General features: G+C 41.6%; 1 protein-coding gene across 1 annotated transcript in view; it reads right to left on the bottom strand.

Moving 5' to 3' along the window:
• Positions 1–19,292, bottom strand: part of REPS2 (RALBP1 associated Eps domain containing 2) — a 74,450-nt gene extending 55,158 nt beyond the window's left edge. The window contains exon 1 of the mRNA XM_081907599.1: positions 18,275–19,292. Coding sequence (XP_081763725.1) covers positions 18,275–18,517 — 243 coding nt within the window. The 5' untranslated portion in view covers positions 18,518–19,292. The remainder of the gene's footprint in view (positions 1–18,274) is intronic.
• Between the last annotated feature and the right edge of the window lie 8,238 nt (positions 19,293–27,530).

Here is a 27,530-nt window from a genome sequence, read left to right as displayed (position 1 = left end):
TTAATACCTATCAAGTAAACGGAATGGGTGATAATATTTATGATCATAGGGGTCCAGTGCTTAGGTATTGCGTCCGATAAATGTATATATTTCAATCTGCATTCAATGTTGTTTCTTTATTTCCACCCCCACTAATTTCCCCTTACTCCACAGGATCTTGATAGGCTGTTGGGGGCTAAGTGTTCTTTAAAATGGAGGGTGGGAATCTAGAAATGCAGTAGAAATAAGATATAGGTTTTTCAGAGCACATTTATGAGCCCTGTGGCATAGTAAGAGCATGTTTTGAGTTGAGGATGAAAATATATGTCATTAGCACACACTACAGTGGTACCTCAGGCTACGAACAACCTAGCCAATGAACTTTTTGGATTACGAACACTTCAAAATCGGAAATGAGTGTTCCGGTTTGCGTATTTATTTATTTTTTGGATTGCAAACGTACTCCGTTTGGGGCTGCACTTCTGCTTGCTCTGCTCCCTCAGCATGCTCCGCTCTCCCAGCCTCGAGAGGTGCACCTTCCCCCGCCAGGCACAAAGCACCAGCTTGGGAGCGAGTGTGGAGCTCAGCCCGGCAGCAGTGGTGAATGAGGGAGCGGCCTCCAGCCCAGAGCAGTGCACCGCAAGCCCCACACTTCACCTACTGCTTCCTCCAGATCGCCCCGGTTTCCAGAACCGGGCTCCCCGCTCACTCTTTCCATAGCTATCTTCCCACTGGCAGAGCGATCCCTGACTCTCAGCAGAACAGAGGCAAGGAGAGGAGAGGCAAGCAGTGGTTGGCGCCAGCAAGGATGGCCCTCCAAGCGGCTGCCTCGCTCTCTGCTTCTGGGTCTCTCTGCCGTGGAAGCGCTGATTGCAGGCAAACGGAATGGCAGGCATGTGGCTCTTTGGGCTCCCTGGCTCCAGCTGCCTGTCTGCGTTGCCGCACCAGGCCCGCTCTGGGAAGGAGGGAGGCGGGTGAAGCAGGGTTCTCTCCTGCCTCCATCGCAGCCTGATGGAGAGAGAGATCGGGGAGGGCAAGCCTGACTGACCCTGGAGACAGGTGGAAAGGTGACCATGGGATGCGCAGGACGGCGTGAGCAGGATGCTGGTGCCACCGCTGCAGTAAGGATTTTTATACAGTGGTACCTCTGGTTACATACTGAATTCGTTCCGGAGGTCCGTTCTTAACCTGAAACTGTTCTTAACTTGAAGCACCACTTTAGCTAATGGGGCCTCCTGCTGTCGCTGCACCGCCGGAGCACGATTTCTGTTCTCATCCTGAAGCAAAGTTCTTAACCCGAGGTACTATTTCTGGGTTAGCGGAGTCTGTAACCTGAAGCGTATGTAACCTGAAGCGTATGTAACCCGAGGTACCACTGTACTGGATAGTAGATTGCAGCCTGGTCTAATGCTTTCGTTTTATGGATCAATGGCCTTGTTAGATAGTAAAATTCATGTTAAAATGTTTTAGGGGTTGTTTTTCATCATCTGGAACGGATTAATCCATTTTCCATTACTTTCTATGGGAAAGCACACCTTGGTTTAAGAACGCCTTGGTTTAAGAACACTTTGGTTTAAGAACAGACTTCCTGAATGGATTAAGTTTGTAAACCAAGGTACCACTGTACACTGCATTTGTTAAAAATCCCTCTTTCACAGGAAGGAGCAAGTCCAAAGGCTCCATCCATGAGTAACTTTAACAGAGAATAGCCTGACAAACAGGTCGGGACACGATACATAGAAATATTTTAACTATGAGACTTGTTCCACCTGTTACTCCACATTTATGATCCTGTGAGACAAATCTTGAACACATTTTTTAAAGCTCTTCAATTTTTGCATGCATACACAAAACCAATTCTCAGATGAGAAATTGTTTTTTTTAATGTTTTTGCTTAATGAGTAACTTTGTCATTTATGAAGTACCCAGGTCTCATATGCATTTTTTTTTAAGTCAGCAACACTACAAACTGAGATATATGAATCATCAAAGTTATTAATTTAGCTGTTGTGTCCCCTTGGCTGCTGAAAGACCCCAACAGTTCTGGGTACAACTATTCCCATACTGCTGGGCAGAAATACCTCAGCTGAATACCTTTTCAAAAGTATCCCATGCTCCTCACTCAAAGTCAGGAAATAAAATGGGAGGAACTATCTGCCCACAACTCAAGACATATGTAGATTAAGTAAAGATCAGATCTTAGTAATGCAGTAGTTTATTCCCCACTGTAATAATGGTGCAAATTATAGAAGTGAAGTAATTGATATTGAACACACTGCTGCACTTTGAAAAACTATTTGCAAGAATACTCCCTCACAAGCTATCTCCAATATCAACCTGCCCATGATTTAAAATCAGCAGATGAGGCCCTCCTGGTGATCCCCATGTAGGATGAGGTACATGGTGAATGTGCCAGGAAAACTGTGTGTTTTTTTAAGTGGGTATAGGATTTGGGCCAGACTTTATATAAATTATTCTCAAAAACAAGTGTTCTAACTAAATTTTGAAATTTTGGAACAGAATGGATAGAAAATGAAGTGAATTATTTAAGTTCCAGTCTCCTTCTAAAAGCAGAACTTGCAAAAGTAGAATGCCAACATTTCTTATCTTCCTTGTCTTGAGTGCATATAATTAGAAGAAGAAGAGAAGAAGAGTTTGGATTTGATATCCTGCCTTTCACTCCCTTTAAGGAGTCTCAAAGCGGCTAACATTCTCCTTTCCCTTCCTCCCCCACAACAAACACTCTGTGAGGTGAGTGGGGCTGAGAGACTTCAAAGAAGTGTGACTGGCCCAAGGTCACCCAGCAGCTGCATGTGGAGGAGCGGAGACCCGAACCCGGTTCCCCAGATTATGAGACTACCGCTCTTAACCACTACACCACACTGGCTCTCCATAATTTTAAAATCTCTAATTAGTAAATGGAATAGACAAGATGGCAGGAAAGCAGGGACAAGAGAGTCTGATCTTCTCTAGCAAAGATAAGAGTTCCTCACACATACAGTATGCCCCTCTAGATTTAATAGAATTTAACAGGACTGGATTTAATAGAACTTATTACAGGATGATTCCAAGGTCTCCTTAAAGATTAAACCATTTGTGTGCAGCCTCATCAAAATGTGTCAAGATTTGTGAATCTCTGGTGATGCTGTGAGCTTTCCTGTTTTCCTTTTTATCTTCTTCTGCTGGCTTCATGCTGTAAGCATTTTTATATCTAATTGTTTTAACTTCTATTGTAAGCTGCACAGAGAACTTGTGCTAATGGGCAGCATATAAATGTACTTTAAAAAATAATTTAGTTATTTATTTGGGCCAAACCACATAACTTAAATACAACTCTTTAAGGTGAGTCAAGTTGCCTACTACTGGTTCTGCAGCACTGAAAAACACTGAAAAACAAAAACTCCCTTATGTTTAAAATCACATTATATGATGTTAAGACCAAAGCTAGCAGATGTTAGCCTTTTTCACATTGTTTATAATTTATTCAGCATCAGGGTGTGTTATGCTTCAGCTCTTCTTAATTTTAAAATCCTGTTGGGTCTATTTGTGAAATGCTGCATTTTAGAGATCTCAAAACCTTTGGTTCCAAAAGGACACTACATTGCAGGGGATGAGGGAGAAGGAAAACATCCTATCCAACACAATGCATATCTCCCTCACATTTTCAGAGAAAACACACAGGCACACAGTGAAACCCAGTTGGCTTCATTTTGATCAGAAATTCAAGAGCAAGAATGAATTTGCACCCCAGAAGACCTTATACCACCGCAAAAGTGCATTGGGAACATTTCCAAACCAAACTGACCTCAAAAACTTTGACACCATGCAGAGGAAATTGATTTTCTACAAAAGCTATGAAAAGGATTAGTCTCAGATTTAGGCCAGTAAGAGATTTATATTCCATTTGGGCCCAGATATATAACATGATGCAGAAATGAGGGCAGTATGGAGGAATATTTTCAATAGCTTTCAGCATATAAGAAATTAAACTCTTGAGGGCAGAGATTTATGAAATAAAATTGGTAATATAAAGCACAACAATATTATTGGGGCTTTCCTTTACGGTTATTCCTTTAAACATAACATGAAAATGTAATTTTCACAACCACAGTCCAATCTGCAGCTACAGAAAGCAACCTTTTCACAGGCGGGTTATATCATCCAATTAGTTTTTCAAAGTGACTGAGAAACTTCCACCCTTCAAAAATAAAGAAAATGGATTGGTACTCCATTCCATCATGGATGATTCCATTTCAGTGCAAAATATCTCCAACTTTTTCTTTTACTATAGTTCTTTTAAACTTGGCCTGTGATAATAAAGTCAGGAGTATTGCTTCTGGATGGCAGCCAAGGTTGGCTTTAGGGGCAAGCAGCATGTGACTACAGGAGAGAACGGCTGGAAACAGCCACGATCCTTTCCTCAATTGGGAAGAAAAACAAACCTGGAAACACTTACCAGATGTTCCATTGTTTTGTTGGAAATATGTGACATATTACAAGTTAAAATGTGAATAGGTTAAAGCCAAAGGATAGCATTATTTATTTTAAAATGTGAGGCGCTATACAGTACCTGGATATTGAGCACATATTTCTAAAGTTATGCAGCAACATCTTTTATATACTGTAACAATGAAGACAGACATAATATTTTAAGTCATGGTAGAGATTGCCCTGGAAACACATTCATTATATTATCTTGGAGTAAGCTCTGTAGATAAATGTTTCGGCACATTTCCAAAGGGTTGTAGAAAAGTCAACTGAATATTGGCTAGCAACAGTATCAGCACACTGCCCTACAATTCCTGACCAGCTTTAATAACTGATTTTAAAACAGTTTTACTTTAGTTTAGTAATATGAAGAATGAACTTACACGCTACTTTAACATGGCTTCTTAACATTACCATTACCCACATGAAACAGGGAGATGCAAGACTAACAAGCTAAGCCAATGCATTGATTTTTTAAAAAAAATGTATGTAAACTTAGGCATTTGATTGGTCCCCCAAAAATATTTTGATCACTCGACCAATAAAAATAATAGTCAGTTATTTTCTAAACATTCATACTATAAAAACTAATAAGATAATCAAACACAAGTTTCATAATTATGCCAACTACAAAACAAAACAAATTAACTGTTGTTATGAAACAATGGATTGGATCCAAAAATGACTTTCCAGTAGTGGAAAGGGATTTGATCCAGTGGAGACTCTGGCAAATGTCAGAAAGGAAGGGCAACATAATCCAAGAGCCTAGGACCGCAGATGCAGCCACAGGATTATCTCTTTATGGAAGGATGGCCAGACAATCAGATAGACAAGAGACTTCATCTGTTGTGGGTTGTCACCAGGAAATGACACAAAACATTGCAGCAACTCGGAAGGATAAGTAGAACTAATGTCTTCACAGCCCAGAAAGAATCACATTTTCTCCGCCCTGTCAGTAGGTCTTCTGTATTCACTCCAAAGTTACAGACAGAGAACAGTTGCTCCAGAAGGTAAATGTAATGATGTTATTTTGGAAAGTTATCAGTCCTGCAATAATCCTACAAAATGTTGTAACTTGTATAAGTATACAAGATACAGAGAAATAAGACTATAGTGGTGGTGGTGTTTTTAAATCCCAAGTAATACCTGTACTACTTCCAACAATTTAATTGCAACTGATTTGTCTACCTTTGATATACAATTTTAATCTCAAAAATAAAAATTTGTGCTCCTCAAACAGATTAAGGGGGGGGGTTGTACATGTGTGTGTGTACATACCCCTAACCAAAGGGAAACATAATTAACATTTAGTGGTCAGTGACTCTAATATAACTTGATTACCATATTTTTCGCCCCATAGGACGCACCGGCCCATAGGACGCACCTAGTTTTTTGGGGGGGGGGAATCAAGGGGGGAAAATTATTTCCCCCCCCCAGGTTTGCGCAGCCATCCCCAAGCTAGAAGAGGGAGACGGAGTGCTCCGTATCCCTCTTCTGCCTTCAGGGACAGCCTCTCTAGCCTCCGTAGGGCAGCGGCTTGCCCCGCTGTCCCCTGAGCTTGTGGGGCTGGCGATGGGGAGAAGCAAGCTTGCTTCTCCCCCCCGCCAGCATCCAGACCAGGTCTGGGAATAGCGGGGTGGCGGCGCTGCGACTCCCCGCTGTCCCCTGAACTTGTGGGCTGCAGGCTGCTGCCCGCAAGCCTTGCGAGCTCACAGGACCTCCCGCCGTGCGCACAAGGCTTGCGGATAGCTTCCTGAATCCTGGGGAGCGAGAGGGGTCAGTGCGCACTGACCCCTCTCGCTCTCCAGGCTTCAGCGAAAGCCTGCATTCGCCCCATAGGACACACACACATTTCCCCTTCATTTTTGTATGGGAAAATGTGCGTCCTATAGGGCGAAAAATACGGTATGTGTGTAAAGTCTTCTCAAGTATATACACATATATACGTATTCATTATTTAAATGGTCTTATATCCTCGGTTTACTAGGATACATGAGAAAATTGGATTGTAGAAATATCTAATTTCTTTTGTGGCAGTACGTGAATCATAGTTACTCCTTAACCTTTTAGACATATAAACCCAATGAATAAAAAGTAATAATACTTACGCCCTCTACATCTGTGTATGCAACAAACATTTGTAGAAGCAAAAGTCACTTGCTAGGTTTAATGCTGGGTCACTTATCAGGCCCATAAAGGCTAAATGAGCTTGCCTTGCATTACATCAGATCAGTTAAGAGCGCTGTGATTCTGGCAGGACTCCAAGCAACCTTTCCTTGTTGTTTATTTAACCCAGTGAAGAGGAAAACATACTGGTTCCTTTCAGATGTCACACGAGTTAATAGGAATGTGCCATGGGGCCACAGATTTCCTCCCTTCTCAATTCTGGTTCCCTTCTCTTTCCTGGCTTGCCTAACCATCGTTTGCTTACTTCAAACATAGCTGCAAACTATAGTTAAGACTGTCTCCAAATCATAGTTTTGATTTTAATTAAGATATGGTCAAAAGTTTGGCCACAGTTTCAGTTGTTGGGGAGCGGGTTGTTTTCACGCTGTGAAAAACAAGAGATTTTGTTTATTTTTATTCTTTACTGCAAATTGTAAGACACTAGTCCTGAAAACGTGTGCTCCGCAACTATAGAGTACTTACTGTGAGATGGCAACAACTTTATCAGGGAGTCAGCTTGTGTGGCCAAGCCCCCAGGCTGCTTTCTAAAGAATGAAAAGATCCTTTATAATATAGAAGTCTGTTATACATATATAGTTTGTCTAAAATGCTGTGATCTGTTTAGCCTATATGTTTAGTCTATATATTATCGTAGTGCTCTAAAACTGTCATCATGAGCCAATAAAATGGTAGAAGTCATCCATTCAGTTGCAAGCATTTTGCAGGGTACAGCCGCAGATAAAGAAGAACTTACCAACCTGATGCACATTTTTAGTCAATTAGGATAGATGACTTTATGATAAAGGCTGCTAGCAAAGAGCCAAATCAAAGGGAAATGGATCTCTACAGTACAAAATAAGACTAGAGGGGCTGAGCACAGCAAGGGTAAGGATGAGAAACAGCTGCACATCAGGCATGGCCAGCCCAAGACATTTTGGCACCTGAGACGAACCATGTACCCCCGCCTAGCTGCCAGGGAAAAAGAGCTGAGTGAAGCTCTACAGTAGGAACAAGGCGGGAATAAAGATCTACATCAGGATCTGCTGTCCCTGTGGATCATGCTGCCTGAGGCAGTTGTCTCACCATGCCTTATGGGTGGGGTGGGCCATGTCATGGGAGGCCCTGACTCCCAGAGAAAAGGGGGAAATGTAATGATTAGCTTAGCTGAGAGGATATCAGGTCATGGCTGTGAGAAAAAGAGGAATATCCATTTGGTTTGGTGACTACAAAGCAAGAAGAGTTAAAGAAGAACTGTCAAGTAAAGGAATTTGAAAATCCAATGGAAAAGAATATATTTTAATGTTTCTCTGCAGGGGATGTGTGAACTGACTATTAAAAAGTTCTGTCTGTGCTATGTGACCTGTGATGCTCATTGAATCATAAAAGTTACTGCTTGATGCTGTAGTCATCAAGGGAAGAACCACCCTTAATGGCAAAATGCCAGTCTTGAAAATAAATACTGCTGGTCACTCTTTCAGAGACGGATAATCTCACTAACCAAGTAAATAGCAACTTATGTGTAACTGCAAAGGGATTGAACTAGATTACTCATGCTGACCATTCCAACCTTAGGATCTTAGTTGGTAGAGCATTAGACTCTTAATCTCAGGGTTGTGGGTTCGAGCCTCACCTTGGGTAAAAGATTCCTGTATTGCAGGGGGTTGGACTAGAAGACTCTCAAGATCTCTTCCAATTCTAGGATTCTATAATTCTTCAAGTGTGCTGTAAATATGACATCTCTAGGTCTTAGTTTGTCAGAATTACCAGAAACTGTGTTTTGTGTGCAAGCTTGCCTATGGTTCAAGTGAAAATGTGCTTCTGCATATACAGTATGCAGAAAATCTCTTAGGGTCAAACCAGAGGTTTCATTTGTTGCATGAAAGCAACTACCATGCTTTTAACAAAGTAAGCGGGAACACCTGTGCGGAAGCAGGACCGTAGTGTGTGGGAAATGAGTTAATACTTCTTCCCACCATGGTTCCAACAAACTCCCCTTCCCAGCTACTATTAGCACTATGATTTTATGAAAATGGGGCACGGAGGGAATGATAATTTAATCTCGCTCCCAGAAGCTATTTGAGTTAAAAATAACAATGTTATTTCACTTTACACAACCAAAATGCCTAAATGAATGAAACTTGAAAAGGAGACTCTGAGTTTGCATATTACTCAGTATACCCTATGAAAGTACTTCTCTTTTCCTAAGAACATGCAAGATGACTACTCTTCACAAAATAAAGCTCTTTCCTCAGATTTTCCCCCCACATTGAAAAAAGTTTCATACTTGTGCTTAATTAACTGGCAGCACAACCCTATCCTCAACTCATGCTGGCTGGCCAAATCCCAGTGGAGCCCAAATTTATGCCAGCATCAGGGAGATGACATAGCACCACACTTATAATGGCACAAGTGCAATGCTTACACAAACCCTAAAAACAGGCAGCAACAGAGCCACAGTGGAGAAGGAATTGAATTTAGTCACAATCCTATGCTCACCTACAGATGGGTTTGACCACTGGTGACTATAACACAGGGTTGCCATATTTTAAAAAGCTTTTTGGGCAAAGTTGTTGAGCTTTTCCTTAGGAAAATCGGCAAAATCAACACTGTCGGCATTGGTTGCCATACAGATTTTCCTGCGCATTTAGCTGATTTCCACCCAGACACTCTTTTCGGATACAATATTTCAGGTATGTCCGAGAAATTCCAGACATATGGCAATCCTATATAACATTATGTCATCAAAAGAGGTAGTAGAAGTTAAAAACAGTGCTATATGTTTAGTCTATATATTATCGTAGTGCTCTAAAACTGTCATCATGAGCCAATAAAATGGTAGAAGTCATCCATTCAGTTGCAGAGACAAGAGTCATGGTTCAGATAAGGGCCATGCCCAGTCTAATCTGCAAATGCCAGAGACTAAATCAGGAGCCTTCTGCATGGAAAGGAGGTGCTCTACTACTTAAAGTTGTTGTTTTTTTAAAAAAATATTTCTAATCTGCAATGTAGCAAATATAGGCTTGGATATCATGAATATTTCCAATGTAGTTTTCAACACTTAAGCTGCTGACCACCTCTGTCATGACACACCTGCTTCCATCTGTTTGTGAACAACTAGATTGGAAATAATTAACTGGACAAGAAACTCAAGCTTTCAAAATGCTATGGCAGCTCCTGACAAGAAAAGTGCAAGCGAAAGATCAAAAGATTGTGAGGGGAAAACTGAAAAATTTGAGAGACTGGTTTAAAAATATTTTAAATGAAAGCCAGAATTGCAAAACCTCAAAGCATATTCTGCCCTTTATGTTCTTATATAGCTTATTTCTCAATATAAATTGAATCTTCAATGCTCTGTCATATGTGCACATGAGCTGAAAAACTATGAATTGAAGGGAAAATCCAGCCACTTGCTACAACAGATTACTGCTGCTAAAAGATATTGCTCTCAATATGGAGTGGGCCAGCTCTAAGTGAGGCACTGCATAGAAAATCTGGAGCTAGTTAGGAAGAACAAGGGTTTTCGTGAACCCATCACCAATTTTTTTTCTTTTGAACAGCCAGTTACCATTCCAGGACAGAATGTGCTTTAAGTCCCTCTCCTACATTCCAGAAAATACTTTGCCCTGATTTTCATTTTGATCTTTGTGGAGTTTTGCCCCAGATTTTTTGTTCTGCACTTACCATTCTTATCAACCCCCAGCTGTACAATATTTGCCAGCGGTTCCATTGAATAGGGTAAAACCTTATTGGAGCATACCGACATTAAACAAAACCAGAACACACACACTCACAGGTGGGCAAGCAGAATTACATTCATAGTTTTTGGAACAGAGCCTAGTTGCTGTTGCTATTCCTTCCACCTTTCTGCTACCATCTGTAAATATAAGCAGGTGCCATTTTCTGGGGGCCACGTCAGCATTTTTCACAGATATGAACAAACATTGTGGCCCACTGCAGATGCTTTCAATGCTCATGTGATTAATGACTGTGATTGGACAAAGGCACAAATTCTATGTTCCAGCACCACCACGTGGGGCAGGGAAAGCATGCCCCCTTGCAATATGCACAATTACAACAGCTCAAAAACAGGTCCTTACAACTGCAACACTGTGTGCCTATTGACATTGTGAAGACATTATATCATACAGTTTAACTTATGCCCTTGCATATAAGTCTGTGTAGTTCATGATAAAAACAAGTTACATAACTGAACCCTGGGATATTTGAAAATTAAAAAATAAAAATTTAAAAAACATTGTCCTTAATAAAACACTTTCCTATGCATGAATAAAAGCTCTTTACTCTAAACATGGGGGAGTTTATGTTTATAAAAACAACAAGTATTTTTTTAAAAAATAAATTTATATACCGCCCCTCATTCGAAGCTCTCAGTGTGGTTCACAAGATAGATAGCTAAAACTAAAGCAAAACATAACAATAACCCGCTCTCCCACAAACACATTTAAAAGGCTGTAGAATATTAATCAGCCAAAGGCCTGGTGCGCTACTTGAGGTTTAGCTTAGAATTATGTCTGAGCCTGGACTCATGGATTATCTTCCCCAAACCAAAAGCAAACTTTGATTACACCTTGTGGTTTGCCTTGACAAACAACAAGTTCAGGTTCAAATGCAATGCTAAGCCAAACTATCATTTAGCCCTTGGGTAGCACAGCACAGAAGGACAAAGAAGTGGTGCAGTGGCTGTGATCTTCATACGATTGCCCATTTGGCTTAGTGTGACAGGTAATCTGGGTCCTGGAGTATGAATACAGAAAGCTGCCTTACCCAGAATCAGCCTAGGCCATCTAGTACAGCATTGTTTAATTCTGAAAGAAAGTCAAAACTCCAAGGTCTTAGACAAGGATCTTTATCTGTCATGCTACTGGGAAACTGATAATCTGGGGCATCAAGGATTTGAGGTCTACTATTTGGCAACGGTTCTTCCCTTTGTTCAGCAAGATCACAAAGCAAAATCAGCCCCTGCATCCATATCTCACAATATTATCAAGATGTTGGACTAGGTGTTGGACTATAAAACAATATCAAATGTTGGAAAAGGCATCTCTACCCACTGTATTAAGCGAATAGTTATTCACTATAAAACATGCTGTATCCCCACAGAAAATAATGGTATAGGAGCATTTTTCCATGACAACACTGTACAGTTTGGAATAAGGAAAATACCAGCAAACATCCCATCACAGCAATAACTATTCTGAGAATCTAGCATCAATTAGCAACCCAGTATTTCAAACATAGGGTTATAGCCAATATTAGTCCTCCTCATAATAAAGCCTTTGAAACTGATGAACATAGCAATTCCAATTGCTCCTCCAAAGAAAACCTGGTTGGATATGATCCATTATTTTTACCTCTTGTTCCCCATATGAAGATTAAAAAAATTATTAATGTCTTTGCTAGAATAGTTTCAGCAGATGTTTCATAACACTGCAAACACAAAATTTGGGTAGGAATTATGCACATGTCCTTCCAAGGCTATATTCCTGGATTATAGTATGACAACAGCAGATACACTACTTACTTGCAGGCCCTTTAAAGTCAGGTCACACATGATTGGCCATAAAAGAAAGTGATGTTGCTACAACAACAGTAGCCACCTATTTAGCAGCAATTTCGTATCAGCATCTCATTAAGTTCCAACAAGCATAAACCTGATAGTATCAAGTTGATGCAGGTGACAGACTTGTTCCACAGGTATACAGCTTTACAAAAATTCATAGTTCAGGTTTCCTGGAGAGGTTCCATCAGATCAAATTAGGTTAGCATTCCATCTACAACACTACCTTCAGATGCTTCAGATGAAATTTGCGTATTGTATTTGCGATGTGCATTTTCTCCAGCATTCAGATCTGAATACTGTCTGGCTAAAAATGGTCTGTAGTAATTTTGCATTTCAAATTATAGCTACTAGCTATTAACTCATTGCTGCATAAGATTAATCACATCCTAAACCTGTAAGTGTGATGTAACCTCATGGTAGACATTTGGACTTTTAGTTCAATATTGCTTCTTCCATAGTGCTTTGAGATAGCAACTTGATAAAATTAAAACCACTTTCATAGTGGTATTCAAAGCAATATAAAGCCTATTTCCTGTGGGTGTTATGCCTATGTGAAAAACAGGAATTGAGTTTTAAAATATGCTTGTATCAGATTTGTAAATAGACATACAGGAAGTAGATACATAATCTAATTTCACCTTTCCTGAACTGTACATCACCCACAAACAGATGGATTCTATGTGAAGCACAATTCCTTCACCCATCAATTTTTCCATAGACTTGTAGACATTTGGGAATGGCCATTTTTCACAGCTAACCTCACCTTCCTTAACTTTATTTATTTATTTATTTAGTATACCGCCCTATATCCACAGGTCTCAGGGAGGTTCACAGGATAAAATCACAACATAAAAACACAGAATACATAATCAAAATAAAAACAAGAACAACCCAATCACACACAACCCAATTTTTTTAAGGGCACTGAATGTCAGGCATTGAACGTCAGAAAAGTATGTCTTTGTACATTATTAGCAGATGTTTCCTTTCTTGGTTCATCTCTTTTTCTGTGAATGTGGATATCTCCAAAACTTCCATTTCCTTCCCCCATCTCCTTGCCCTTCTGTTTTCCAGTGAAATTGGCAAGATCAAGAGAAAAACCTTGATTTTTATTTCTTATCACAGCACCATTGCACTTTTTTTAAAAGAAAAAGAAAAAGAAAAGCCGGCCATGTTTCCATAAAATTGACAAAACCTTCCCCCTAAACTTGTTAGCCTCACTGAAGATTGGAGTGGCAATGGTGAAGGAAATGAAAGAAAAATCTAATGCAGAAAGATGCACATTATCAGAGTTACAGCCAAGGTTTTTTTTTCAGGCAGAGGTCACCAGAGCTCAGCTCCAGTACCTCTCAGGTAGACACCATTTCCATTCTAAGAGAACAAGGGAGAAGTTCACGGTGAGCTCCAGGACATCTTTTTCCAGAAAAATAGCATGGTTACAGCCACATAATGACAGTAATCCTGCACTGTAAACTTATCAAAATCTTACAGTGTTCTGATGACAAAACATTGAAAGACCACCCGGCAAGACAACAGCAGAGACTTCAAACTAGATTACGTATTAACTATAGTCTCTCAAAGATCACCTGTACTCCAAAATTAAGCCAGGGCATCTAAACATAGGTATCCTGCATGCAAATTTCAAACAGCTCTAAGATTTCTTCAGATGCTAGGTACTAATGAGGAAACATTTTAACACTCAGTAACTTCAACTGACAGATTTATTTCAAAATACATAAGCTATCTATTAAATGCAGTTGAAAGTCTTTTCCTGAAATGGGTGCTTCCTCCTGCCATCAGCAGCAAAGCTAACATACAAAATTGTCACCTCATATTCCTAGCACATTTTAAAAGCATTTATTTCCTAATGGTTAAAAAAGAAAGTTTTGTTTGTCTTAGAGCAAACTGATAAAAAGAAATGTTGAATAATGAAATCATATATAGCAGTTCATATGATTACCACACAAATTAACACACACACACCCAAATTATGTGGTATCAATGAATTACTTAATGCTATAGCTGAGCATTTTAAGCATAACTTAGAAAATTGAGAACAAAAAACAGAAGACTGTAATGTTCTACACAGAAAAATAAAAACCTGAAAAGCTTTCTTATCACAAATATGTTTTTAAAAGATGCATAAAAAGAACCTAATATGTTGCTGAGAAAGCCCAAGATGGTATTACACTAAGCAATGAACTACTACTAATTCACAAAAAGCCAAATACAACACAACACAACACACCATGTTGGTCTATAAGGAAAAAATCTAACATCAACTGTCAGGCAATCTACGCTATTAACAAAATAGTGGGCAAGCTTTCAAGTTTTTCAGAGCTATTCATCAGGCTGGATGTTTGGATGTTAAGCAAAGTGGTATGGCTGTGTGCGTGACAGAGAAAAGAAACCAGTTTGAAGTTGAAGCTACAAAGTCTGCATTTTTAGTCAAAGTCATATGATGGAGTGTAAGAGGAGATAGCAGGCTTAAAGGGATTAGTCTCTACCAGGTGCTACACAGGCTTCAAATTACACCTATGAAACAGACGGTAGCTGATCCCCCATTTTTAATAATATAACATCCAGCAGCTCTGCCTCCAGCTTTAAGTGAAACAGACAGGTTCCTTGTTAGGTTGAGAACTCAAGCAAAACAAAGAACAAAAAATGGCAGTTTCTATATTACCAAAGCTGGAGCTTAACTTTATGTTGAGTACTAAGTAATAGGAGTCATTATTACCCAAACTGGGTAACGTTACCTACTGACTGTAGAATGCTACCCTCAAATACTCTACAAAATCATCCAACCAACAGAGACCAGCCTTGCCGTTCAGTTCCATAAGCACTGCTTTCATCAGGGCTAGCACAAGGATTCAGGGGGCCATCTGCATGTCCTGCTGATGCCTGCTGTCTGTCCCCTCTACAGGTCTATAGATAGGGTTTTAAAGATTATAATGTACCTCAAATGCAGGGCATTGCATTTGGGATACACTATGATAGTGGGCAGCCAACCACAGATTGAACCCAAGCTTCACTCTCATTCATAGCTGCTGGCCACTGAAACAGTTATGTAGGGGCCCAGTGGCGAAAGGAGTGATGACATGACTTGCACAGGCTGGTAAGGAAGTCTTCTGAGCACCTAGAGCCCTTGGCCAGTACCTGACCTTGCTGACTACTGGTGCCAGGTCTAGCTTTGTGCTCTAGCTGCCTGAACTGCTACAACCTTTAGGACTCATCTACCCTGGAGAACATTTGAGGCTTGGATTACAATAGTATTCAGTGTTCATCCAACTTTTACAAGTCTGCATACCTCAAATCTGACCTGCTTCCATCTGCACTACTAGAAGGATCATTACAATGTAAGAGGTGACAACTTTTCCCCATAATGACATTCCTTCTTATCTCTCATTTTTTAAAAAGGACTTAGGACAGGCACTGTGCATTTTTGCAAGTGTCAAAAACTAATGAAGATTTTATGTACAGCTAGTTCAAGCCATATTCTTTACCTAGGTCTGAGAAAGATTTTTTAAAATCTACCACTTCTGTATAGATAACATCAAGCAACAATGCAAGAACCAAAACTGGCATGTTCAAAGATAAGCTTTTCTTTGCATCATAAACCACAGGAAGAGGTTTGCAAAGGAAAAATGTATTTCTGTGCACTGGATCAGGGCCACTATTCGCTCTCCTGAAAGGTGATTAGCACAATGCAGAGGAACAATGTTTGGTGGAATAATTTATAGATAACATTTTATGCAAATGACATCTCAGAATGACATCTCAAAAACTTAACACAGAACCACTTGAAAGAGTAACAAGTGCCCATATTGGTACAGCAGCAAGCAACAAACAACAGACAGTTTCTAGGGAAACAGGAGACAATTATTAGTGCCTTTAAGGCCTGGCTAGCTTTACCTGCATCCCAACCTAGATTTTAAAATACTTCTTGCTATATGATTTACAACAAGTGTTTTGAAGTTATATTCTTATATATGAACTACAGTCTGTGTGTTCCTCTAGCTTTTCACATACTATTAGAAGCTTTGTGATAATGAATCAATACTGCATGGTTCCACAGGCAAAAAACAATAAAACCCCAGGGAGGTTGGTGCCCAAATTGTTGCAGATATGCAATCAGTTTAAAATACAGTAGTGTCTATTGAAATGGGTAGAAATGTAGATCCAATTGAGAAATATCATTAATAAATCTGGGGGTATATCAGCCTTTCCAACCCCCACCCCTATCCCCAAGAACATTATGTTCTAATCCACTAACAAAAATGAGAACAAGAACATATGACTATGTCTGGATCTGCACAGTATGGGCGCAGAAGGCAGCTGCTGTGGGGTGGGGGTGGGGTAGAGAATCCATTAACTGGCTTTTGTGTAAACTTTACTCTTTGGCTACAACCCTGAACTTACTTGATCAGAAATAAAACCAACTTCAATCAATAGAAGTTGTCTGTATATGACTGATGCCAGAAGAACACTGTCTGTTGCATCCACTTTTTTATTTTATTTTTTTGATGTCTACTTATCCTCTTGGTTCAGTGGATTGGGAATGGGGAAATTAAATGCTGTTTGGGCACATTCCTTTTCTTCCTTTGACAGTTCTAATTATTTCCAAGTTAGGTTACAGTGGGCTGGAGGTCTTGAAATGTGGAAACAGCAGTGGGTGTACAGTTCTCTACTGTATTCGGTGTTCTTTGGATCAAGCAAACAACTTGATTCTCAAAGGCAACTAAAAACTCAACTTCTTCTACTCTATCTTGTAACTGGAGTGGTATGCATGAGTAACGTTTCATTTGTATCCCAAAGGATCTCAACCTTTAATTCATCCCAAAATAACACAAATGGATACCACAAGTGTCTATCTTCCACTACTAGCAAAAATATTAGCCCCTTGATGGTGAAATAGCATCTATTGTTAGTGCAATATTTTTAAATTAATATTTAAAGTAACGATGTTAAACTCAGGAGCAAAATTTTCAGAGGCTACTGCTTGCCAAAATTTTTTTTTTAAAAAAAGCAACAGGAAATGTCTATTATATAAAGACAGCTGCAACATTTTTGCAGCTGGTAGAGGAGGAGGTATATATCAAACAATAACAAAACAGTGTGTGCCTTTACAGCTGCAAGTTACTACAGTTTTCATTTGTTTTCACCTCCCTTTGTGGACTTCTGAGGAAATAAAGGGAGTGGGATGATGAGACAGCATAAAAAAGGCTCCCTTCCATTGCAATCTACAATCTGACTCCCAATGTAAAAAATTAGCAATTACAATACATGTGAACTACATGACCGAATGAACAGCATTCTGGAATCAAACACCAAGAACCAATAGGTGCAATAGGTAACAAAATTCAAAAACAATTCGGAAGTGAGATAGGAGCTGTAATGAGATCTACTCTTGTGTGGGTTTTATTAAGATTACTTCTTGCAAAGATCAAACCAAGAATCTGTATACAGGGCAATGGGAACTAAAGGGTGAATTTGCTTATTCTATCCTCAAGATGTTCTTGAGTATAAAATAAACAGCAGTTCACTTTTACAAGCTAACAGCACCCATATTTCTACAACTCTGTACTGAAAAGGTTTGTCTACCTATACTCTGCAATCTGACAGGAGCCACAGTTTAAACACCACTCCCTGCACTCAAAGGCATGTGTGTACCTTACTAACGAAAGGAGACAGAAGAAACAGAACAAGAGCGTACAAAAATCCAAAACAAAAAAACGTTGACACAGAGAAAGACAATAGAAACAGATGTTTCTGTTCTTGCACCACATATCAAGGTTTGCAAAGGGGGCGCAGCCGCGCAGGAAAGAAGATCGCCTTCTTTTCCAAACCCGCACAACTGGACTCGTCATGAGGCTGGGGGCACATCAGACAGGCGAATCACACAACCTCGTGGGAGAAAGTCACAGCATCTCTCTATTTTTAGGCACAACCAGAGTGCAACTCTCCGACCTGGGGGAAAAACCTCACCCGCTAATAGGATGAAGGCACTCTGCACATGCCCAGAAGACACTCTGTGTTTGCGCGCCCCTCCTACTACTTTACCTGATGAAGCGTCTCGGCAGGCAGCTGCGACGCCCGGAACAACTCCGCCACTTTGCTCCCTTCGGCGGCGGCGGCTGGGGTCGCTCCCGCCGGTCCCCCCGCCTCGGGCGCAGCTTGGCCGCCGCCGCCGCAAAGCGAGAACAGCTCGGAGTAGCCCTGCTGCTCGCTCGCAGCCAGGAAGAGCGCCGCGGCTCCGGCGGCAGCTGCCGGCCCAGCAGCGGCTGCTGCTGCTCCAGGCTCCATGGCAGCGGGGAATCAGGCAGGGGGCGGCGCGACTCCCGAGGCCGGGAGAGAAACTCCTGGCGGCGGGCGAGAGGGGCGAGCGAGGAGCCTCTGCAGCAGCCCCGGCTGAGCCTCGTCCTCCGTCCGGCGGCGGCGGCGGCCTCCCCCGCCTCCTCCCCCTCCCCAGTGCGGAGCGGAGCTGCCTCTGCAGTGCTGCCCGAGGGGGGAGGCGGAGGAGGAGGAGGAGGCGGGAGACGGAGAGAAGCTTTCTTCGCGCCTTCTTCTTCTGCTTCCCTCAGAGGTTTTCCTCAGAAAGCCGAGAGCGGGAAGCGGCGGCGGCGGCGGCAGCTGCTCGGGAAAGGGAAGGGGAAGAAAAAAAGCTTCCTCAGGGCACGTGCCCAAAACGGCGTTCCCGCTCCGCAGCCTCCACCTCCACACGCCGGGCTGGAGCAGGAGGCAACCGCCGCCGCCGCCGCCGCCTCCGTGGGGTGAGGGGGGTGAGAGCCACACTTTGTGGAGAAACGCTAGACGCCCACATGGCCACCTCAGGGACGGGCTTGCTTGACCCTGACGCCCTGCTCTTCGAAGAATGGCGCAGGAGGGCTGCGCATCTGAGCATGTGCAGAGAGCCGTCCGTCCCCCATGAAAAAATCAGCCCCACAGCGTTTAAATCTCTCTGGCATCTGGGCACCAAGGTGTGCCCAGCAGAGGCCACCTGGGGTTAGCTGTGGAATTTCCTCTCACCTGAAGACTTAACTCGAAGCCCAGTTCAGAGGGTGGGTGCAGGTGGGGTAAAAGTCTTAGCAAAATGGATACTTCTTGGCCAGTGCTGTTTTTCTAGGGGGAGAAAGGGGGTGCCGGAACTCACCAGGGACACCTCTCTCTTAGAATAGCAATGGCACTCACCTGAAAGGTTATGGAACTGAGTTCCGGCGAGTACCCCCGAAAAAGCCCTGGTATTGGCAAGGGTGCCCACTTGAATGAAATATTGAGGGGGGTGTCCAAAGAGACCCCACGTCACATAATTGATCACAAGATGCGGCGCACGCACACCATTTGAATGGAAATGCCTATCAGTTTGGGGTGGGCACCCCCTCACATATTTTATTGGGGAGGCCAAAGGGATATCAGCCCCCAGGAGTTGCGTTTTGGAGACCAACATGGTTTTCCAGAAGTAGTGCAAAAACCCTTGTGCTCAAGCTTTTAATTTGGTGGGCCAGGGAAAGGTGACCAACAGGGCAAGAAGATTTTGCAGTTAACATAACTACCTCAGGTACTTGGAGTGGATATAAATAGACATGCAGTTTAAAACTGGTTTGATGACATTGGGTTGCTTTGAGTTTTTGGCTTGCTTTGAAAACTGCTTTAGAGAACCCTATCTTTAGAAAAGTGATTATTAAATAAATAACAGGGAAGAGAGAGTGGCCTGCAGCGAAGTTTTCAGACAAACACCTGCTGTCTTCTCGGTTAAAACCTACTATGCTCCTGTTTGCTTTTTAAAAACAACCTGCTGGGTGTGCAGTGCATTCCATTGCAAAGATGGCAGATTTGCAGGGATAGACCATTTTCCCAGTATGTTATGTTATTTTGTCTTTACTACACGTAGACCTCAAATAACCCACCCTTACTGACATAAGAAACCATTCAAGTTTAACAGATGGAGGATTATATTTTAATAGGAATAGTTTCTTGAACTACAGAAGAGTTATTAACAGACAGACATAAAATGAAACATATTTTAATACTTGTTTATGCTTCGATTCTCCACATACCTGACAATCAGAATGGAGATGAGAAGAAAAAAGAAGATGTAAGGAGAAACAGTGTTTGGGTTAGTTTCAATGGTATAGAAAACTGAGGAAATGTTTAAGTTGATATTGCATCCTTTTATTAACCTTCTGTTGCAGGCATTTGTGCCTTAGGCCAAATGAAAACAGAGACACAGCCAACTGCATATTTAAGTATGGCCACAGCTGTAGAAAGTTAAATATGTGCTTATGGCTCGAGCCTCAGCTAATAAATGTGCATAAAAACAAAATAATCAGTCTTATTTGGCAATGAATCACATTTGGTGGAATACTATCATGCATAAATTAAACAGTTCTATCAGACCTTTCTTTAAGATCATAGTTGAGCAAATGTGTGAACCAATATTGCCACCACACATGAATTTGAACAAGTTAATTTTTAGCTAGCCGTTCATCACCAAATTAGATCCTAAACAATCCAGAAACTATTCAGTCCAATTTCACAAAATGTAAGACTAGTAAATATGTCAATAATGATTGACAAGAAGTTGATAAACTCAGCACTCATATTAGCGATTTTGTTCCTTGTTAAATGGTCAGCTAATGTAAAGTCAATTTTAAAAACATTTTCTACTGTACTTTTCAGTGTTTTACATTTATTCTAACCACAACCTTTCTCAAGGCCACCACATATGTTCTATAAAGATACAAGCCTCGATTTAGTCAACAGGTTGTCATCCACTGCAGCATATTAGTCACCAGTTTTGAAATTGTCACACTTCGTCACCAGCAGTTAGTTGCCTTTCCAAATTACCCATTTCCAAATTATTACAACTATGACCATCTATTTCACATTTATAATAAAAATGAGTTCATTTCAAGTTTTAGATGACTTACACCAGTGTTTCCCAACCTTTTTTGGGCAAAGGCACACTTGTTTCATGAAAAAAATCTCGAGGCACACCACCATTAGAAAATGTTTAAAAAATTAACTCTCTGCCTATATTGACTATATATAAAGTAACTCTCTTTAATAGGAATCAAATAAACACAAAGAAAGTATTTTATAATTACTTTATTATGAAATAGTAAGTAAACAGAAATATGAAAAATTATAAAATACTTTATTCAGTGCGCAACCTGGGCCTGTTTGGCTGAACACAAAACTGATATTCTGGCTGGAATCGAAGAAAGACACACACGTAGCTCTTCGTCAACAGCTCTCAGTCTCTCTCTGTATTTAGTTTTTATAGCAAATGAAGGAAGAGTAAGCAGGCTGGGGTGGGTTAAGTAAGGGCTCAAAGTGCCTAGATGAAGTGGGGGAAGCTAGAGAGGAGGTACATTCTGACGTTTGAGGATAGACTAGGTTCTTTATGTGAATGATAGGTGAGTTATTTGACAGATCGAACTGAGAGCAAGGTGTGGCTTGTGTAGCTGGGGTGGACATGAATGTTTGGGGTGCAAACCCCAGGCCTGCCAGGTCCGAGGGGGGGCAGGGAGAGACGGGCCTGCCTGCCTCTGCCTGCGCTGTGGTGTGTTTTGCCCCGACCGACGGACGGACCGACCTGCCAGCTGTCTCCGCAGTAGCAGCGCGGACTGGAGCTCCGTCATTCTCCCCGCCGGTGCCCGGGGAGGGGAGTGTGGGGCGGCCGCTGTGGAAGCGACGGCGTGCTCCTCCTCCTCCTCCTCCTCTTGCCGGGCTAGAGCCAGCCGGCTAGCGCTCGCCCCTCCTTGCTCGAGCCGACCCCGCCGCCGGGGGCCTTCCTGTCCTCTCAGCGGCGCCACCTCGCGTCCCTCGTCCGGGGGTTGGGAGGGGGCTGGGGGGGAGGAAGGGGGCGAGGGGGAGCAGCCGCCGCCGCTCCTGAGGAGATTCTGAGGCGGTGGCGGGCGATGCGGGTCCCGCCAGCCCCGCGTTTCTCTCTCTCTCTCCCTCACGGAAAATTTCCCCGCAGCTTCTGCCGCTTTTTATCTTCTTTCCCTCTTCCTTTTTTTTTTTTTTTAAAAATGAAAAATCTTTCCTTTCTCTCTTTTCCAGCCCCCCCCTCCCCTCTTCACGGAATTTCACTGCACTCGGGCGCCGCGGCGCGCAGGCGCACTGCTCGCTCCTCTTTCCGCGCAGGCGCCTTCTCTCGCTCTTTCGCCTCCTTTTCTTTCTCTCTCGATGGTCCGCCTACAAAGGAGCGAGGGAGGCGCCCGCCATGTTTGGATTTGCATCCAGCAGGAGATGCCGCCCCGCCTCTCGCCGCCCGACTCGCCCGCCTCCCTCCCACGGCACACCAGGCAACGTCTCGCGGCACACTAGTGTGCCGCGGAACACCGGTTGGGAAACACTGACTTACACTGAATAATGAAATGGCAAGGTAATATGCTATGCCAAGTATATTCAATGGCTTTGTTATTTTCTGCAATAATTCCTGCAGTTTCACACAGTGGAAATGGCACGATCTCAATCCCATACATTCACATTGTCCAAACACATATTAGAAAAGGGGTACTATCCTAAGTTTCTTTTATAGGTCTATAAAAAGCTAAATACTTAAGCAGGGGCAGGTACAGCAAAGACACCTGGTAATCCAGGCACAACAAAATCTGGGTTTGCAAGTAAAGCTCAATACAAATAGAAAATATGCAAGCAGTTCCTATGCAAATATTCATCCAAGGAGCATGTGAGTTTTATACTGGATTAGAGCCATATTGGTCCTGCTGATGTTAACAGAATGTCTTTATGGCTGCTTTATACAATTACTAGGAGGATAGCACACCAGTATATGGCAGCTGTGAATAATATGAATTCCATTTTTGTATCGTTAAGGAAGGAATCAAACAAGCAAACAAACAAACAAACAAACATACAACTGCTAATATGCTATTACAGAAAATCTGGAAAGAGACTACACTTAGAATATTTTGTTCAGTTCTGGTCTCCACATCTCAAGAAGGATATTGTAGAGCTGGAAACCGTGCATTAAGGTCAACCAAAATGATCAAGGGGCTGTAGCAACTCCCTTACAAGGAATGGCTTTTGATCTTCCCGTAATCTTGAGTGTGCATGTCAAGATTATTTAGAGTGTTACTTAACACCTGGTTTTTTCCTTTCATTGAAAAGGATACCGCCAGAAGGCCACCCAAGCTGTGTTTTATTTTAGTGGGTGTTCTGCAATTGCCTCTCCCAACTCTTACATTCAAGATGAATCGTTAAATGTCTTCTAAAGCTAAACAAAAACAGCTAGAAGTAGATCTAAAACCCAAGATGTGAAAGAGGGAGCAAAGACTTTGATTTAAAAATGTATTACCTCCTGTAAGGATTTGTGTACACAAAAAGCAAACAAACTATTGAAGCTCTATCTAACCTTACTTTGCAAGCAATAAATATGTCATGGCAGAAATAATTTCCAGGGAACCAGATCTTGCAGAATATTTGACTTTGGAACAGCACCAGCCGATAAAGCAGCCGTACACAAATTCTTAAATTATTTAAACCACTTGGCTTTATTTCCATATTATCCTAGTCAAGTTTGAAAGGGAGGTTGGGAGCAGCAGTTCATATAACTTAAAAGTCTATACAGTAGTTGGTTCTGCATGGACAGCTTCCTGAGTGAAAGTGAGCAACTGCCTTTGTTAATTCTTGGTGAATTTCCTGATGTGTAAGTGAATAATGCAAAGAATGTCACTGCATCTCTGGGAGGACACCTGACCCTTGTTTCCAAGGACGACCTATTATGAAGATATGAAAAATAATAAAAACAAGGAGGCAGGCTAAGGTACATTATGCCTCATTATGGTTCAAAGTATGCTTGGAATTTACTATACTTCTCATATGTAAGAATTTAATAAGTAAACAGTGCCTGAGAACAAGAGACATTCCTTCATATTTGCTCCATTCTTCAAATCCCTTTCTGAATGGTCAGTGATATATATTTATGTAAGGCATAAAGCAGTTAATGAGCCTTGTGGAGCTTGTTTCACAACCTTCATGCTCTGCTCTAACATGGAAAGAAAAGAGTGTGGATTTATTTTATCATATGTGTAAATCGGGTGGGGAACCTACAGCCCATGGGCCAATGTTGGCCTACCAGTGGATCCAATGCAGCCAGTGAGGCCATTTCCCCCAAACCTTGTCCTTTGGCTGACATCACTGGGCAATTTGGGGTGATGGGTGGAGTTCAATTCTGTGTTGGCTGCTCCTGCTGGTTCTGCAAAAGGAACTGGCATGTGCAGTCAAAGCAGCAGGATTTAACGCCTACTCACCAGCTGAAATATAACAACCGAATGCCCTCATATTTGTGCATACTATAGCTAAATACTGATCAACATGCAGACAAAGCAGAAGGAAGAAACTTTGCATATTTAAAGTTATTCAGACAGTAATGCAAACCTGATGGCATTCTTCTCGCCTTAGACTTTAATATTGAGGTTTTCTGCCCCTTGAGAACTACTGAATATAAATCCACAAAAGGAGGCTTTTCAAGTAGAGAAGGCATTTTAAAAAACAACCCAATTATTAAAAATGTCTCTCTGAAATATGGGTTGGTATTAGTTAACAAATGTAATGTCTTTTTTTAAATGTGGCAATTTTTTTTGTAGTGCTTTCAATTCTATTAGAATGCCATTTTGAGAAAATAATGCCTTCGAGTAAGAATATTTCAGATTCCAAAGCACCAGCAAGCTACTGAGTTAACTGTTCTCTCATGCTCAACTCTTGTGCCTGGGGAAAGGACATAGGATCAAGCCCATTTCCCTCTACGTAGCATAATTCTCTGGTCAGCCGGATCATCTATTTCAAGGTGTCAGCCTTGAACTTTGTATGTCAAAGAAACCTTGGAGTCTAGCAAGCTAGAAATCCCCAAAGGGGCAACCTTCCCCACAGAATCATTGTGGGTAATTTAACCATTTTGTACTAGCAGCATGCTATCATCCCCTTGATCAAAATGCTCAGGGAGATCTTGAGATGAAGAATGAAATCAAGGAAGCACCCAAAAGAGGAGACATGGGTGACTTCAACTACTCTACATACGGCTTTAAAAGAGGATTAGACAAATTCATGGAGGTGGGGGCTATTGATGGCTACTAGCCATAATGGTCATGCTGTGCCTCCGCAGTTGGAGGCAGTAATAGCAGTTGCTACCACAGGAAGCTGGAGTGCTCTTGTGCTCAAATTCTGCTTGCAAACATGCGATAGGCCTCTGGTCGGCCACTGAGAACAGGATGCTTGGCTAGATGGGACATTGTCCTGATCCAGCAGCCTCATATGTTTTTAACTATGAAAACCCAGTTGCGTAGACCCCACGAGCCCAGAGAGATTACCTCGCACCTTTCATCATGAAAGGAAAACAGAAGACAACACACTTGACACTATCTGGGTTTTCAATTGACTGAAGACACTATTTGCTAATGTTTCCATAGTCACCTTTGACTGGACTTAATGGTCCAGGGGACATTTATCTTTACCTTACCAGTAGAATTTACCTTTTGTGGCTTGAACTAGAACAATGTGAAGCAAGGTCACGCTTCTTGTGGAAGAGCTGTCCCTAATTGTCAGACTTTGTAGCTCTTTTTGTGACATAAAGAGTTGGAAAGGACCCAAGGGCTAACTAGTCCAACCCCCAGCACTGCAGGAATCTTAGCTAAAGCATCCATGACAGACGGCCATCCAACCTCTGTTTAAAAACCTCAAAGGAAGGAGTCCGTCACCTCTTGTTGCAGTCTGTTCCACTGCTGAACAGCTCTTACTGTCAGGAAGTCTTTCGAACATTTAGTCAGAAACTTTAAGCCAAGTCCTAGCCTCCAGAGCATGAGAAAACAAGCACGTTCCCTCTTCCATGTGACAGCCCTTGGAATATTTGAAGATGGCTATCATATCTCCTCTCAGGCATGCCTAACTGTAGTGTGATTGGGATGCTTCCGCATAAGGTCACTTAGCAAAACAGGTATTTCCAAACCACCAGCTGCACATTAATGTAGAGAGAAGTATTTTATTTTTCGTAATAGTGAAAAAAGCACCTGGCACAACTTGGGGGGGGTGCGCAAAAATACACATTAGGCACCTTAATATGAAGCACTGTTTGGTTCATTAAATCAAATTGCTCCCTGTAAAGGACAGAGGGAAAACTATTGGGCAAAATACTGCTTGTTCACACTATAGCCAGTGACAGTGAGTGGTAAAACAAAAATGAATGTTGGAATGACATCTTGACACTTTCCATCCTTAACTTCTTCCTTTTTGATTTATAAAGAGAGAATTTTGCTTCAATTTATTAGTTGAGATGGAAGAAATAGTACTGACCACAAGTTTGATAGATAATTTAAAGGGATTGTTGTCCTCAGTTTTGTGTAAGACATACACCCATAATAGATGCTCGTTAAGACTCTGTCTTTTGCCACTAGATGGTGCTGGTAAACTCTTCTGATGCACTACTGACGGAAATCGAATGGAGTTTACCATCCCATTATTAAAGGAATGTTTAAGACAGCTATGGTGTTTTAACATTTAGATACATTGATGGAAGGGCTTTGTTTTCAATTCTGAATCCTTAGGATAGCTATGGAAGTACAAAACTGCATGTTTACAGTTCACTTAATAATACGTACAGTGAACACCACACATCTGTGGACAAGACCTACAGCCAGAAAAGTGAAATTTAGTTGAGAACTCTAAAAAAAAAAAATAAGACACATAGCCTAGTATATTAAGCACACATATTTACTTAATTTATACAGAACTGAGTAGATAAAATTTCAGATTCACATTAGTGAAAAATCTCTACAAAATGTTCTTGAAAAGCAAAAACAAGACTGGCTATTTTATTCAGCATTTCTTTTTCATGAAAGCAGGTATGGGTTGTAAAAATAAAGCAGAGTGTTCAGCACAAACTAAATATCTGCATCACTTTTCACAGTTATTTCCATCTACAGTCTGAAGAGGTAGATTTTCTGCAACACCTGAGAACTGAACGGTAACATAACCAGGTGTAATAGAGAGAGGAGAACGGATTGGAAAATACAGCTCCCAAGCATGTATGCAAATACACTTAAGAATTACAAATGAAAAAGAGTGTTGGCTTTGAGGGTCCTGTGTGAGAATAGTTTAGGATTCTAGGGTTTAATCGGCAGATAACTGTGCATTTGAACCACCGGTTATGCAATAGGAAAAACAGTGCACTCCCCCCCCCCCCACTGTACGCATCATTGCAAAAGGTATAAAGAGATGGACAGTACAAGCAACAGCCTTAAATTTAGCACATGATTACTGGAATTCGCACATTGAAGCAGCTGCCAGTGGTAAGCAT

This window comes from Podarcis melisellensis, assembly GCF_964234715.1.
Source record: "Podarcis melisellensis genome assembly, chromosome: 4".
Taxonomy (NCBI): Eukaryota; Metazoa; Chordata; class Lepidosauria; order Squamata; family Lacertidae; genus Podarcis; species Podarcis melisellensis.
The sequence above is the reverse complement of the archived record's forward strand: the minus strand, read 5'-3'. Positions and strand labels throughout refer to the sequence as shown.